General features: G+C 38.1%; 2 protein-coding genes across 3 annotated transcripts in view; one reads left to right on the top strand and one right to left on the bottom strand.

Moving 5' to 3' along the window:
- Nucleotides 1-4,400, bottom strand: part of CIRSR (corepressor of RBPJ and splicing regulator) — a 34,685-nt gene extending 30,285 nt beyond the window's left edge. The window contains 2 exon segments of the mRNA XM_020991000.2: nucleotides 1,435-1,529; nucleotides 4,263-4,400. Coding sequence (XP_020846659.2) covers nucleotides 1,435-1,529; nucleotides 4,263-4,334 — 167 coding nt within the window. The 5' untranslated portion in view covers nucleotides 4,335-4,400.
- Nucleotides 4,401-4,445: 45 nt separating this feature from the next.
- The window catches only part of SCRN3 (secernin 3), a 29,630-nt gene continuing 17,887 nt past the window's right edge, over nucleotides 4,446-16,188 (top strand). Inside the window, exons 1-4 of one of the 2 annotated variants that reach the window (XM_078146968.1) lie at nucleotides 4,446-4,585; nucleotides 8,774-8,945; nucleotides 13,929-14,110; nucleotides 14,462-14,658. In XM_078146968.1, the coding sequence (XP_078003094.1) occupies nucleotides 8,790-8,945; nucleotides 13,929-14,110; nucleotides 14,462-14,658 (535 nt within the window). In that variant the 5' untranslated portion in view covers nucleotides 4,446-4,585; nucleotides 8,774-8,789. The remainder of the gene's footprint in view (nucleotides 4,586-8,773; nucleotides 8,946-13,928; nucleotides 14,111-14,461; nucleotides 14,659-16,188) is intronic. The other variant, XM_020990999.2, reaches the window with a different exon arrangement.

Below are 16,188 nucleotides of genomic sequence, written 5' to 3'. Positions count from 1 at the left end.
GAGTCTGGTGGACTTTATCTGCATCAGCTATGCTACAAAGATCAGGAAAATGATTTCATGCTAAGGTCTAAATCAGCATTTTTCAAACTCTTCTGTGGAACCCAGGGTACAACAAAGTGATCCAGAAAATTTCATGAAGAAAAAGCCCTAACAGAGTATAGGCACTCATAGCAAAACTATCTACTTCATGGCTTATATCAGCTATTCACAATGTATGCCTTTATTCAATGTAGAAAACAATCAAAGCTTGAGAGAAATCGGTAAAGAATGGTCTCTTATTGGCCTAGAGTCCACCACTATATGCATATGCCATGCCATGCAACAGGTTGTTTGTCTAGCTTGGTACTGTACTGTATGTAAAATAATTTTTTATACATTTGGGGAGGTAGCCTGGTATAGTGTAAAGAGTACCAGACTTAGAATCACTCAGGACCTAAGTTGAATTCTGTCTCTGATACTGACTAGTTGAGTGAATACAGAAAAATCACTAAGCCTCTTAAAGCCTCACTTTCTCATTGATAAAATGGGGATGATAAATCTGTAGTTCTTCCTTACAGGGTTGCTGTGATAGTCATATATAATGTACATAAGAATACTTTGTAAACTTGAAGGTGTATAGAGATTTCAGCTATCAGCATTCATTTATACTTTCAGGATCTAAATACACACACACACACACACACACACACACACACACACACAAAATGCCTATTATAGTACTGAATTTTTTGGTTGTTTTTAGGTATGGGTTTGCATTGATTTCATAGGTATAGAGAGTACTCAGCAGCAAGGAATCTCCTACCCATTCAGACAAACAATAGTTCTGCAACGTCAGGACTTGGTTGCCTGGGGTTAAGTTAAGTGATTTGCCTAAAGCAACACAGCAAGTATATGTCTGAGGCAGGACTTAGACCCAGATCATCCAGATTCTGAAGCTGGCCTTCTAATAACTATACCACACTTCTTCTCTTACACTGTCCAATATGGATAGTTAGGTAAAATTAAGAAGTCACAACAGGAAAGATCCAATTGTAAAACATCTAAAAAACACAGTTCTAAAGACAAATTATGATTTGAGGACTGTTGTGTAATAACTTCACGTAATCAAAAACATTAATTTTTAGTGTAAAGATTGCCTAAAAATGATTTGTTCAAAAAAGAACTATTGGACCATTTGGAAAATGTTTTCTGGAACACAGGAATATTTTTCTAACTCCAAGTTCTGAATCAGTCAAGATGCTGGTTTCTAAGGAAAAAATATACTGGAATTGTGGTTTACAACACTGCTTGAATAAAGTTATTAGTAGGTTCCTGGCTCAAAAAGAAAAGATCTGTTCAAACTATAGTATACTGGTAGGTGATTTTTGTCACTTAGAGTTTTAGCTCTTTGCTAACTTAAAAAAAGAGACAAACAAACATCATGCCATTTCTCACCTATTATCATATGATTCTTGTTCCTTAAGGTATTGCTGCATTAATTCCTCTTGTTTCTTCTTATCATATGATATTTTCTGTTCAGCCATCCATACCTTATTAATAAAGTAAAACATTAAACTTAGTATTTAAATTTAAGTTTCCTTTTTACAAAAAGATTAAATTCTACTATTTATAGTCAGTTTCCTCAAAGACATACCTAGATGTCTCTTCCCATTGTAGCCCCAGAAGATTACCAGCAGAAAGATATGTACTGGGTGACAAACTATTTATTTATCTGAGAATGAGCCTTGTGAAGTCTGGAGAGAGTCTTACCAGAAAGTTGGCTACCAAATAATAAATATTTTTTGGCCACAGCCAACTCGTTCCATGACAGGGAAGGGTTGTGATCTCCACTGCTGGTGGGAGTTTCCATAATAATGAAATTACCAATCTTTTGGAATACTTGGGGGAAAAACCTTATTCTACAACAGATTTGCATAGCATAACAGGAAACTTTTCATAGTGGATAAAGGGCAGACCCCAGTTACAAAGATATGGGGTTCAGGTACAGGTCGCAGATACATACTGGCAGAGCAAATCACTTAACCTCTTGGTGGCCCTAGGCAGTTCTCTTAAGATTTTTAAGTTACCAAGGAGGTTCTGATCTTTGGTAGAGGAAATTTCCTCACCAGGAGTTTCCTTTAGCAATGAAATCACAAGTCTAGAACGCTCAAAGCCCAGATTTTGCAGATAATATTTCCACTTAGTTCTTATGAGGGGTAACTATTGGTGAAGAATGACACCATTCAGTAGGCCTTTAATAGGTTTAAGCATAGGTCCAGAGATCAGAAAATAACTCTGAAATCTGATCAGGATTCTAACAAAGTTTATGTAATTTTCAATTACATCAGAGAGACAATGGAATAATTTTTGATCATATATCCGTGAGGAAGAGGAGACAACCTCTTGAGGAACTCCTACCAACACCCCCCCACCACATCCACAGGAACAAGTTAGGGGGTCTACCTATGAACTAAAGTGAACTGCATATCAAAAAACTATACCTTACAATATTTATTCTTATGAGGCAATGTTTACAATGGGTAATACAGAAGGGTTATTTACAAACAAAAAGGTAGCTACAGGGTCAGATCAGGTTGGTACCCTTCCATAAATAAATAAAGTTAAATTTCTCAGACCTCCCTCTAGGTTTCTAATCTCAGGAATCTTAGAGGACCTTTAGTTAATTTTGACATTCCAAGGGAAAAGGCTTCTGCCATCCAAGTAACCTCCTAAACAAAAAGGGGCAACCCTGGGCCCTAAATAAAAAAGACTTAATAAAAAGGTATCAAAAATTAGTAATTAAAACTAATAATTAAGAAATTTAAAAATTATCACAACAGGCCCTATTAAATCCTATAATCATTCAATATTGTTCACTTTAAGCCAAGATTAGGAAGCCCTAACAATTCTCCCAATCATCCAGGCTCATATCTTTGCAGGTATCCATGACTTCCCTTTTTCTAAATGTCTAATCACCTACCAAGTCCTGTTGATCATACCCATTCCATTTCATTAGTAGCTTCCCTATGAACTGACAGCACAACCACTCTAGTTAAGGCCCTAATCTCTTCAGCCTCCCCACCACTCTTCCTGGCTCCAGTCTCTTCTATTTTAGATCATATTTCACATCATATTCTGAGTAATCTTTCTAAAGCACTGTTCCAATATCTCTTTCCTATTCACAAAACTTCACTGGCTCATCACTGCTCATTAAATAGAATCAAAACTCTAGATCCTGGCATACAAAGAGACTAGAGAAAAGAGATTACTTCACGGAGGAGGTAGTATGGTCCCTGAAGGAAGAGTACTATTTCTTAAGGTAGGGAAATGAGGAAGAGAGACAGAACATTAATTTATAAAAAGGAAAACCGATGATCAAAGGAAATCAGTAGAGTAGGGTACGCAGCAACCAAAACTTAAAGAACAAGGGTATCAGAGTGATTTTTGTGGGGCTTCGAAATGTCAATTAGAAACCCACGGAGAAAAACCTTCTATGCCCATTCAAATCTGGGGGTACATAAACCCAAATGATTTTTCCATTACATTGTTGCCTCTTCTACTCAAAATGTTAAGTCTAACAGTGGCATTATTTCTGTATGCTGTTCCTGTTTCAATTTAGATCTCTTTTCAGCATAAGCTACCTGTACTGCTCCAGCTAAAGCTGCACGGAATAAAGAACAAAACAAACAAACAAAAAAATCCAACAAGCACCTTGGACTAGGTTAGGAGGTGGGCTCAGCCTGCTGGATGTTAGCAATCCTAAAATTAATCCTGAATGATCTGGACAGTGTTCCTGACCCCCTCCAGGCAGGAGAAATCTATTCCAGAAGACGATGGGGCAGAGGACTAGGAGAACAAGGAGGCACAATAATGAGTCGTTTAAGCACCTGTAGTCTAGACCTGGGCTCAATTAAAAGTACCATCAGCCTCTCTGCGGATGGAGTAAACTAATACGTAGGCTCAGGATCCCTACTGAAAACCCGGGCTGTCATTAAACCACTCTAAAGAGGTTCCAGAACATTTCAGTAAACTACTGATCATTAATCACAGAAGGCAGAACAGCATCTCCACGACTTACGGGGTCGAGGAGAGAATTATCAAGAGCTCCCCGAGACCCCCGACGGGCCGCGCAGCCTCCGCCGGGTCTCCAGACCCGCTTCCCGGGCGGCGGCATCGCGGGGCGCTCTTGGCCGGCCCAGGGCTGGGGAGGGTCCCGCCTTTGGCCGGCTCGAATGCCGTCCCCTGCCCGCCCCACCGCGCTTCCTCTGCGCGGCCCCTCTTACTTTCTTGATGTTGGACTTGGACGCTGGATGGAAGTCCTTCTTGCACATGAAGTTAGCGAATGATTTCCCCATGTTTGAGCTAGACGCCGAGACCGAGCAGCTCCTGACGTCAACAACCTTCCACTATCGAACCGGAACTGCTCCGATGCTCAAAGGTAACTTCCGGGGTCGGAGGGCACGGCTTCCGCCCCACCGAACTTTCCTCCCCTTAACCTGACCCGGTAACTGACACCCCCACGCTCTTTCTCCATCCGTCGCCTCTCCTTTTCAGAGTGTGTGGCGCCCCGCCCCTCGTCACAGCCTCCAGTGAGCCCCTGGCCCAGGTGAGGGCCGGGCAGGGGGCCGGGCAGGGGGCGTGCGGGGCCTGGGGAGGCTGGGGAGGTTGGGGAGAAGGGGACGCGAGTGTTTAATGGTCACGGGTGGACCGACAGGGTTGAGGGAGGGATCCTCCCGGCCCCCAAAGCGAGCCCTGCAGGTCGAGACCTCTTTTCTCAGTCCCTGCTGCCTCTTCCTCCCTCTAATTGGAGAAGGCGAAGGGTGACGTTAAGGAAGACATGCTGGGCTGAGCCTCTAGTTAAGAAGAATCCAGCTTGAGACAGTGTGACCTTGGGCCAGTCACTCCACCTCTGCCTGCATTAGTTTCCTCATCCATAAAATGGGGATAATAATAGCACCCACCTGCCAGGATTGTTATGAGGCCCAACTGAGATAGTACATGTAAAGTGCTTAGTTCTGGCACACAGTAGGTGCTTAATAAATGCTTGTGTCTCTGTCCCCAACCGCCCTTCCCTCTCATCGTAGTCTCCAGAAATTTATAATCCTGAAAAAATCTCATCCGCTCAGAAAATCACACCTTCCTCAGTACACCAAAGGTTTGAGGAGAAACGAGAAAGTTTGGAACAGTTGCTATGCTGAGTGGGATAAGAAATCGGTTAGGAAGTTGTAGGCTTGTCTTGCTGTCAGGGCCCATTTGAGAGTAGGTGAAATAAATTTATAATGGACCTGATCAGCATGCTTTGTGACTTCTTACAGTTTTATTTTTTTTGCAGCAAGCACTTGAGTAGGAGTGAAAGAAGAGAATGGTGGGAAGTAATTTAGAGTGGGGGTTTTGCAAGGTTTGATTGGCTATAAAACAAAGGGCAAGGGTCACCAAAGAGTCAAGATTGGAAAGGTAGGAAGGCTGTAGACTTAGGAAAATCTTGAGGAGTAGAGGAGATTGGAGGGCCTGATGAGTACAGAGAACAGGGTTAGGGGGCGTAAGGCATTGGGAAAGATAAAATGATAAGATTATGTTTAGATAAAAGCATTTTGGAGTTTATGAACATGGAATTGGAGCATTTGTGGATGAAGACAAGATCAAGATTGTGACCATCAATTTGTAGCTGAAGTAGAGTGGAAAGAGAAGGTCATGGAAAATGAGTAGCTTGAGAGACTAGAAAATTAGAATATTTGAGGGAATATAAATATGTATGTTACAGTCTTTGAGTATGAAGGCAGGAGTTGGGATGGAAAAAAAAGACAACCTGGCCCTGAACTCATTGAGAAAGGAGGAAGATGGGGTCAGTGGTTAATGACCAGAAGGATCTGATTGGGTGATGAATTTGTATAATAGGAGTTTCGGAAGAGTAGAGGTTGCTAAGTGATGGTGGTAGAGGGGGAGTCTGGAAGTATCAGTGGAAAATTAGGAGTAATTTGACTGTTGCTCCATGACCAGTGAGTTGAGGGTATAAGAAAAAGGGCAGCTAGGACTAGAGAGGTGTCTCGATAAGTAAGCAGTCATCTGTGAGTGCCAGTACAAAGAAGGAATGGGAAAGGAACCAGGCTAGGGTCAAGGTGGGAAGAGCAGAAATGAGGCTTCCACCAGTTGGTGGAAAAGGGGAAAGAGAAGAATTAAATGCACAGAATTTAGATAGAAAGGACCTTAGATATTACTCTCTTACAAACTAAGGTGTAAAGAGGGGCAGGAGCTTCCTGAATGTCACATAGCAGGTGGTGAGCCTGGAATTTCCTATGTTCTTTTTTCTATAGCCATAGTCACAAAGCTCATGGTCCTTGTTTAGGCCTTTAAAAATTCACTCAAATGGACCTGTGATATTCCCAATGTGTTGGTGATCTGCAGATTGCTAGCTATCTGTGTCTGCCCAGTTGCTGTGTGACTCTTGTCAATGTCTTTCCATAAGTTCACTATAGGAGGTCCCACCAGTGTACTAGGCCTTTCCCTGGATTTCTCTTCACAGTGCTAGTATACTAATGCATTAGTGCTATAATGTATGTAATATTGTGCATATAATATTATTTATCAAATGTACATTGCCTTTATGGTGTTTATAGGATTATAAAATGAGGGAAATACAAGATATTTGAAAGTAATGATGAATTATAAAAATAACATGGCTACTAGAAGGAAAATTAGAAATTGAAGAATAGAACATTGTGAGTTTATTTAGATCAGGATTTCTTAAACTTTTTCCACTTGGGACTCCCTCAGTACTTCTTAAGCTTTGGGGGGGTTGTTTTGCTCTGAGGGGTTCAGAGATCCCTCAGGGATCAGAGTACGGGACAGGGTTGTCTGGAATGAATTCACAGACTCAAGCATTCTTTAAGTCAAGTTGGCAAAGATTTATTGTTATGCTTTTCAGCGGGCAAAAGTTCTTAAGGAACCTGTGACCTTAGAGAGCGGTTCAGCTAAAGTTTATATAGGATAAGCTATAGTAAAACATATGCCAAATATGCTAACTAGGTGATTCAGGTTGGGTTTAGGGAGTGGTTAAGGAGTGGTCAGTTCTTCAAGGAACATGTACTTTTTGTATCTACTGTGCAGATGTTTTACCCAGAATTCACCAGGAAAAACCTAAGGGGGGGGCACATGGAGGTGTGGTTTTAGGTCTGCTGTGTCACTAAGTTAACTAGCAGTCAGCATCGATTGAGGGTTGCCCAGTCTGCCACCAATCAATGACAAGATAGATGTAGGGAGTATACATATGTCTTAAGTCTAGAATACACATAATGAGGAGTCCAGGAGGCAAATAATGAGGTAGGGATTGGTACAGATAGTCCAGTGGGTACAGATATCTTTATGACCCAGTACAAAGCCAGTTTAAATTAATAATTCCTACAGGTTCGGTATGTAACTGCACCAGGGAGAGAGATAAGTGTGTTGCTGAGGCCCACTCATAAGTAATTGGTAGGCATAGTGTCCTTGGGCTGGGGAGAAACTGCCAGAGATAGTGTTCCTGGAGCTAGGGAGAAATATGGTCTTGGAATTGGGTCCCAGTACAAGCATTCAAGCACCCCATCTGGGTCATGACTCACAAGATCATTAAGAAATACAAGTTTTCGAAATTTATACTTTTTGGGGAAAAGATTAAAAATTTTCTCTTGGATATGTTGAATTTGATGGGACATCCTGAAATGCTCAATGGACAGTTTTAGACAACTGAGAATTTAAATAGTTGAGAATTTTTGTAAACTTTGACATAATTTTTTGGATTTGCTGGTACAGTAATAACAATAATACTCGCTAGCATTTATTGCAAAGTACTTTACAAATATCTCATTTGATTGGTATAAATGAGTCTGGTATAAAATTTAGATCTAGTCTGCCTTATATTACTATTCAAAATTATTTTCTGAATCCAAAGACAAAGATTTACTTAAGATTTATAAATTATACATATGCATTTATATTTGATGTATGTATATATATATATATATATATTTTAAAGTATTATTACAAATAAAATGGTGCGTATCCTATACAATTTTCTTTGATCCATATAATTCATACTTCAAGAATCCATGATTTCATATAGGTATTCTTTCCACTAATGTGTATAATTACTTGCTCCCCACCATAGGAGAGGACCTTCATGAGCCCTATGAGTTCCCTGGGATTGGCCTTTCAAGACTTGGCTAGGCTGGTTTTTAGACCACCACTGTGGAGTCTGTCATCATTCTTTGTATAGTGAAGTCTTTCAGACTTGTAATGGGACCGTCGGAGCTTTTATTCCAGTAGCATAGCCTTTGGGAGCCCACATTCAAACAGGAGAGGGTGTGATACAGTACATGTAATTTAAAAGTTCTTAGGAACTTTTTTGTTCCACTAAAATTCTGTCCCATTGCTTGATTGTGGAGTGGAGGTGAATTCCTAAAGGCTATGATTGGAACACAAGTTTTAGAAGGGCTTACCAGGCTAGCAAGATTTAAAGTAGAGGCAAACTGCATGTCTGTCACCTGAGGGCCAGCTGAAGTGTTGAGTGGCTTTCCCCCAGGTTCACTGCAGGGTGATGGATTTTTTTGTCTACAGACTCTTAAAGACTCTTTCAAGTCATAGAAGGATCACAGTTTGCATATGTGACACTAACAGTCACAGGCCCTTCAAATAGTGCAGAAAATTTGAACTTTACGTAATGTAATAGTAGCTCTTGATCCTCAAATAAAACTCCTTGTTTGATTTATTTTCCAAATTACATTCCTTCCTCTAATAATTTTTTACTTTTTTTTTTTTTAAGGATTGGCTCAAGAAACATGGAACCTACTTCTTGTGACACATTTGTGGCCTTGCCTCCTGCAACAATTGGCAATAGGATTATTTTTGGAAAAAATTCAGATAGACTTTTTGATGAAGTACAAGAAATAATTTATTTTCCTGCTTCATTTCATAGCCATGGAAAAAAACTTGAGGTTAAGTAAAATGTTTTGTTCAATATGCCATTTTTAAGAACTGTGAATAGCTTTTTTGTGAGTAAGATATTATTCCAGGGGATAGGTAAGTTAAAAATTCAAGAAATTGAGTATGAAAAAATCCAGTAAAAATAGATACACTTTTGTAATATTTGGTTCACATCAATTCAGTAAGGCTTTATTAATTACTTTCTTTTTACAAAATACCATACGAGAGATTAGGGATACAATGACAAAAAATGAGATAGTCCCTACCCTTTGGGATCTTGTATTCTACTGTCACTCGCATGTAACTTCTTTGCTTAAAACTCTTCAGTGTCTGTGTGCTTATTGTTGTTTAGTCGTTTTCAGTTGTGTTTGACTCTTCTTGACCCCATTTGGTTTGCCATTTCCTTCCCCAGTTTGTTTTACAGATGAGGAAACTGAGGCAAACAGGATTACACAGCTAGTTAGTGTCTAAGGTCACATTTGAACTCAGGTCTTCTTGAATCCAGGCCTGGTGTTCTGTCTACTGCACCTTACTGTTTATCCTTGCATTTAAGGCCTACCATGGTCTGTTGTGTTCTTCTTTTTCAAGCTTTATCTCACATTACTCTTTAGTATGTAACTTTATATTCTAGCCAAATTGGGAAACCCATTATCCTATACAAATCTTGCATTTCCCTCCCTCTCTCCCTGTTGTTCCATATGCCTATAGTGTCCTCTGTTCCATCTCAAGTTGTTGAAGTCTTTTTTATGTTTTAAGCCCAAATGCTGTATTCTCCATGAAGTCTTCCTGGAGCTCTCCCTCCTATCTCTGTCTTTGCAAAATACTTTTTTAAAAATTCACTTATCCTTATTGACTTTATTATGTACTTTTAAAAAATACAAGCTATAAAAAGAGATGTGCAGTTTTATATACAGTACGTTGTTCTTTGTATGTGGAAATGTTTATATTTGGTGGTATTTATCAAGTTCAGAATAGCAAAAAAAATTTTCAATTAAAAATTAATTTATGTTCTGTTTGGATTATAGCTTTTATGTATATGTTGCTTTTTCCTTATAGATTATAAACTAAATGAGGGCAAGGACCATTACTTTTTGTTTTAGATCTCATATAGTGTCTAGCGTAGTGCTCTACAGCTAGTAGGAGCTTAGTAAATTGTTTGTCAAATTGAATTGATTCAAGAAAGATAAGGATTGAAAAATCTTATAATATAATCTTGCTTTTCCCAGACATCAAAGAAGGGTAAGTAGACCTAATGATGTCACTGTCATAGTACCATAGATCTAGAAGGGATCTTAGAAGTCATCTAGTGGAGACCTTCTAACCCAACCCTCTAATTTTACAGATGAGGAAACCAACCCAGCAAAGTTTCTCCCTAAGTAACATAGATAGTAAGTGGCCAAGCTAAGATTTGAAAGCAGGTTCTCTGTTTCCAAATGTGGGGATCTTTATGATGTATGATGCTTCTTATTGCGTCTATTCATATAGAATTAGTTGAAAATTACTTTAGTGTTTTGATGAATCTGTTGTCTCGTCAACGTGGAAGCCCCCTCCAAGGATGCAGGTTGTACATCCAGGCTTCGTCCGTGTCTAGTAAATCCTCCCTGGGAGGTTGCCCAATATCTTTTGTAGCCTTTTTCTAGATCTCTTGACAATATGTGAGTACTACTGAGTTCACATGGACTATTCATTGATTATCCCTCACACTTTCTGAGTGACTTGTTCTTTTCTGGTTATCTATCTCTCTGATAGTTTGTTTCATGTTACATCTCTTATGTATTTTATTGGTAATATAATGTGAGTGAGCCAAGATGGCAGAGTAAAAGCAGTGACTTGTTTGAGCTCTCCCCCAGGCCCTTCTAAATACCTGTGAAAAATGGCTCTAAACAAATTCTAGAGCAGCAGAACCCACAAAAAGAAAGAGTGAAACATATTTCAAGTTCAGTAGGGCCCCAGTCTTGGTGCAGCCCTGGGTGGGTGGCTGCTTCTGGAGCTCTAGGCCCACAGACTGAATGAGCAGCAGATTAGGGGGATTGCAGGGATCTCTTTGCTGGTGCTGAGGTAGGATTCTTGTGCTTTGCCCATGCTTGGATCTGAGTCACAATTCTGGGTGGAGGTCCTGGGGTGAGGAGGACCACTGGTGGAGCTTGTAGTGGTGGTGCAGAGCGAATCCTCCTCACAGTTCCAAGGCAGAAAAGAGTGCCTGTGGTCACTCATAGACCAGAGCACAGGCCAGGGAAGGAATAAACACCTTGCCTTTGATTATACCACCTTGGAAGAACTGAAAATTTACAGGTCCCTAACAGTATCTCTGAAAACAGCTACACAAAACCCCTGAAGCTTGGGACAGTACATTCTCCACACTGGAAGCAGACCCCTACCTAAATAAAGAGCTTAAAAGTCAAATAATTGTCTGGGATCATGAGCAAACTGCGCAAAAAAGTTAGACCACAGAATCTTACTTTAGTGCCAAAGAAGATCAAAACATACAACCAGAAGACAACATGATCAAAGCTCCTACTCCAAAGCCTCCAGGAAAAATATGTATCAGTCCTAGGCCATGGAAGAGCTCAAAAAGGATCTTGAAAAGCAAGTAAGAGAAGTAGAGGAAAAATTGGAAAGAGAAATGAGAGTAATGCAAGAAAATCATGAAAAACAAGTCAGCAGCTTGCTAAAGGACACCCAAAAAAATACTGAAGAAAATAACACCTTAAGAAATAGCCTAACCCAAATGGCAAAAGAGGTCCAAAAAGCCAAAGAGGAGAAGAATGCTTTGAAAAGCAGAATTGGCCACATAGAAAAGGAAGTCCAAAAGTTCACTGAAGAAAATACTTCCTTAAAAATTAGAATGGAGCAAATGGTAAGATGATGCGATAAAACCTTTTCATGCTCATCATGTGTCTTTCCATTGTCCTTTGAGTTACCCACAGTTTGAAAACTTCGGAAACCAGTATTGTAAGATTTGTATTCATATGACATCACCAGAAAAATACGGGTACTGAAAAGGTGGACCTTTGTTTCAGGGAGAAGTTTAAGATAATTAAAATACCATATAGTTTTTCAAATACAATCTGACCTCACCTCCCATTTAGTTCTGGGCCCAGTTCATTGTCTACAAAGATATATATGTTGATGGAACAACTATACAGTCTGTACAACTGTCTGTCATAGTCTGGACAACAGGCATACTTTTTTCCACTTGGCTTTTCCTATGTGGATAGTTAGGCTAAAATCTTTGTTGTTATTGATTTCATTTAGGAGTCATAACAATATTACAGGATTTGATACAAGCAGCATAATATCATCCCCAAACAGGCACATCTGGAGGACCTCTCATCAATAAAGAATCTCTCATTTCAACTTGGCCCTGGACATTCTCCATGACTATCTAGTTTTATGCCTTACTTTATACTTATAATCAGTGGATAATCAACTAAAGTTATATCTGTAGCATCTTTTAAGAAATCTCGTATGACTTTTACGTACGTGTGAGAGATGCTTTGTTGAAGGAGATGTCATTTTGCTGAACTGAATCACATTCTTTTTTGTAGTCAACAAACATTAAGTAAAGTAACATTTTATATTCTCTGAATCTTTAAGTCAGTCAAGTGTGGTCTGCCTTTCTTTCTAATTCTGCCTTTCTAATGTTCTCTTCTAATTCCTTGATGAAGTACGCCCTTGATAATTATGTAGGTTATTCTCATAAAAAATTTATAGCAATGGGAATGTAGGCATATGAATTGGTAGTTATGGATATTTTCTTCTTCTTTTTCTATTGGTGTTTTCTTGATTCCCTTTTTTCAGTAGTAAAATATATGATTTTTCCCACCCAAGGTTTTGGTATTCTCCTCTTTCAGGTATTTTGAGACTTTGTCTTTCAACACTCTTATGGTTGTAACATCTTCACGTATATTTCCTCATTTATTCTAGCCTGATTGCTCTTCATATCTTTCTTTTCTGTTGTGCCATTTGTAATATTTCACAAAGCATTTTAGGGATTGTAATGTTAGAGTCCAGATATTGTGGCAGTATTATCCTTAATGGGAAAAAATAGTTTTCAACAGTGATGTTAATAGATCTTTTCTACTGTTCACTTGTTTATTGTCTTCCGCTTCTTGCTGTTAAGAGACAATATGGTTTATAATTTTCTACCTTCTTCATTAAGATTTTACAAATGAGTTAATATTCTAAAGTTGCTGTTGCCTTGGCTGTCACTTCTTTCTTTTTGGAAGGGAGATTAAATATTTATACTCTGAGGCAGTTTTGAGGCACTTTTGGTCTTCTTGTTATGGTGATTGGTTTATGTAAGTTAAACTTCCTTAGGAAATGATGTCCATCCTTTTAAACAATTTTTTTTCTGAATCAATAGTTTACTTAAATGGGACAAGTTTGAGTCGTTTTAGTTAAGTTGCTATATCTTCTGATTTTAATTTCTTCTTACTTAGTATTGATTTTGATTTTTTTTCTCTAATAAGCCAATTCTTCGACTATATATATATATACACATATGTATATATGTATATATACGTATATATATGTATATATATATGTATCTGATTCAAAAATTATGTCCCAGTCAGTAACCAGTTATTTCCTAACCATTAAGATGTAATAAATATAAATATTGTGATCTTATTTGATGTAATGTGTAGAGTAATTAATGGAACCTTAACATTGCATGCTACATGTTTTTATATGGGGCTTATGTTTAAAAGTTGATATTGCAGGTTTTTTCTTTTTGGTTGTATGTTGCAAACTTTTTTTATTGGTTCATTTAAAAAGAATATTGTGTTTTAGATTGTTTTCACGTGGTATGTTGGTTCATTTTTTAGGGCAGTTTTGAATATATTTTGTAATGTTTTAGTTATTGTTGACATCTGTCCAGTGGTTTTTGTTACTTTTATAACAGTTTTGTAATAGTTTTGACTGTAAAACTATTGAATTCCAACTTTCATTGAATCATTAACAGTTTTTTTTAACTATAAATTTCTTTATAGTGTACCTATATACAAATTGAACAAGTGAAAGAAACACATGCTGTTATACTAAGTCGGCCATCTTGGTTATGGGGTGCAGAAATGGGAGCCAATGAACATGGAGTTTGCATTGGCAATGAAGCTGTATGGGGAAGAGAAGCAGTATGCGATGAAGAGGCCTTACTTGGCATGGACCTTGTCAGGTTATCAGATATACTTGTGGGTTTAGTAGGAAATAAAACCAAATAAACCATATTTTGTAGAACTTAATTTTACTTTTTAAATTATAATGCCATACTGTTTCAAAATGTTCTGATATTTGTTATATTACTCTTAGTGAGTGAAAACATAATGTTTTGGCTAAAATACCACAGAACAGAAAGATGAAATACTAAGAGTTACAAATGTCATAGAGGATAAGTTTAACAATACTTGTCAGCCTGGTTGTTATTTTTAAAGGAATGTTATGTTGAAATTAATAGATGATATCTTATGAACAACAATTTTTTTAAAAATGCAAATATTTTACAAAAACTTATTACATTTTATTTTAGGCTTGGACTTGAAAGAGCTGATACAGCTGAAAAAGCAGTCAGTGTCATTGTTGATTTACTAGAAAAATATGGACAGGGTGGAAATTGTTCGGAGAGTATGGTATTTAGCTATCACAATAGTTTTCTGATAGCTGATCGGCATGAAGCATGGATTCTCGAGACCATAGGACAATATTGGGCAGCAGAAAAAGTAGAAGGTATGGACAACATATTATTGAATTCATTTTATAATACATTAAATACTCCCAATTTCTCACACTTTACTGGATTACTCCTCAGGGCTGAAAGGTGTTCATTTGTCTAAGACATAAATCTGATGTAATGTGAGAATGGTTTGGAAAAGACAGAGAAATGAACTCCCTCTGGTTATTTTTCCTTACTTGGCTAATGTGAAATGCAATTTCCTCACTTGGTCAATGTGAAATATCTCTAATTTTTAGTAGGTAGCCCGTTTGTCCTTTTTTGTTTATTATATTTTATTGTTCTTCCCCTCTGTCACTCGGGGCTGAAATATAGAGGTGTGGGCTTGGAGAGTAGCTGTTTGAGCATTTGACCATCCTAGGTAATTAGATTAGATGAAAGGCTTTTATATGTGTACATTAAAATATAAAAACTAGTCATTATTTTAAGAAATCTAATTCAATTTTTTGAGAATGCTTTGCATTAGTTTTATTCCTTTTAGGTGATAGATGGATGTTGAGTGAAATACATATCTGCTGTGTGCTTAGCAGGCACTCTGGATGATGGAAAAGAATTGTTAGACACAGTTGCATCTCTCAAACACCTTCTAGTCTCATTGGGAAGGCAAGGCAGACACAGAGGACAACGTTAAATAATAATACAAAATGGTACAGTACTATCTATAACTGTTCCACAATGAGTGATAGAAACATTACATCCAAAGAGCCTAGAATCATGGGTTTAGATTTTTAAAAGGTTCTTAGAGATCATCACATCAGACCCCCCCCTTATTTCATAGATTAAAAAAAAAGGAGGCCAAAGAGGTTGAGTGACCTGCCCAGGTTCACACAGTTAGGAAGTCAGGCAGCTAGGTGACTCAGTGGTTAAAACATAGGACTAGGGGTCAAAAAGATGAGTTAAAATCTTGCCTCAGATGCTTATTATCCATGTGATAGGCAAATCACTTAATCTCTCTGGATCTCAGTTTCTTCTTCTGGAAAATGGGGATAATAATAACACCTATCTCACAGGGTTGTTATAAGAATCAAATGAGATAATGTATATAAACATTTTGCAAACCTTAAAGTGCAAACCTTAAATGCTAGCCATTGTCATTTTTATCTCTTTAGATAAAATTTTCACTGGCCTTTCCAATAATAGATTTCAGTAGATGATTTTGTTCTTTAAATTGTCTACTTAGCATTTTTTTTAAAGGTTCTACGTTTCTGTGAGTAAAAGTAAATCATAAGAAACAATTCACAAAACTCAATTCAGTTTAGCACACATTTATTCAGGCCTTCATCACCTCTTGCAAAAGCCTCCTAATTGGTCTTCTTGTCTAAAGTATCTCTGTCCTCCAGACCATCCTCTACACTTATGCCAGTGCAAGATTCTTTTTTTTTTTTAATTTATTTTTTATGGTTTTTTTTTTTAGGCTTTTGGGGTTAAGTGACTTGCCCAGGGTCACACAGCTAGTAAGTGTCAAGTGTTTGGTCTGAGGCCGGATTTGAACTCAGGTCCTCCTGACTTCAGGGCCGGTGCTCTAT

The sequence above is a fragment of the Phascolarctos cinereus genome, unplaced genomic scaffold, assembly GCF_003287225.1.
Source record: "Phascolarctos cinereus isolate Bilbo 61053 unplaced genomic scaffold, phaCin_HiC Scaffold_726;HRSCAF=1367, whole genome shotgun sequence".
In the NCBI taxonomy this organism is placed as follows: Eukaryota; Metazoa; Chordata; class Mammalia; order Diprotodontia; family Phascolarctidae; genus Phascolarctos; species Phascolarctos cinereus.
This window is presented reverse-complemented; position numbering and strand designations above follow the sequence as displayed.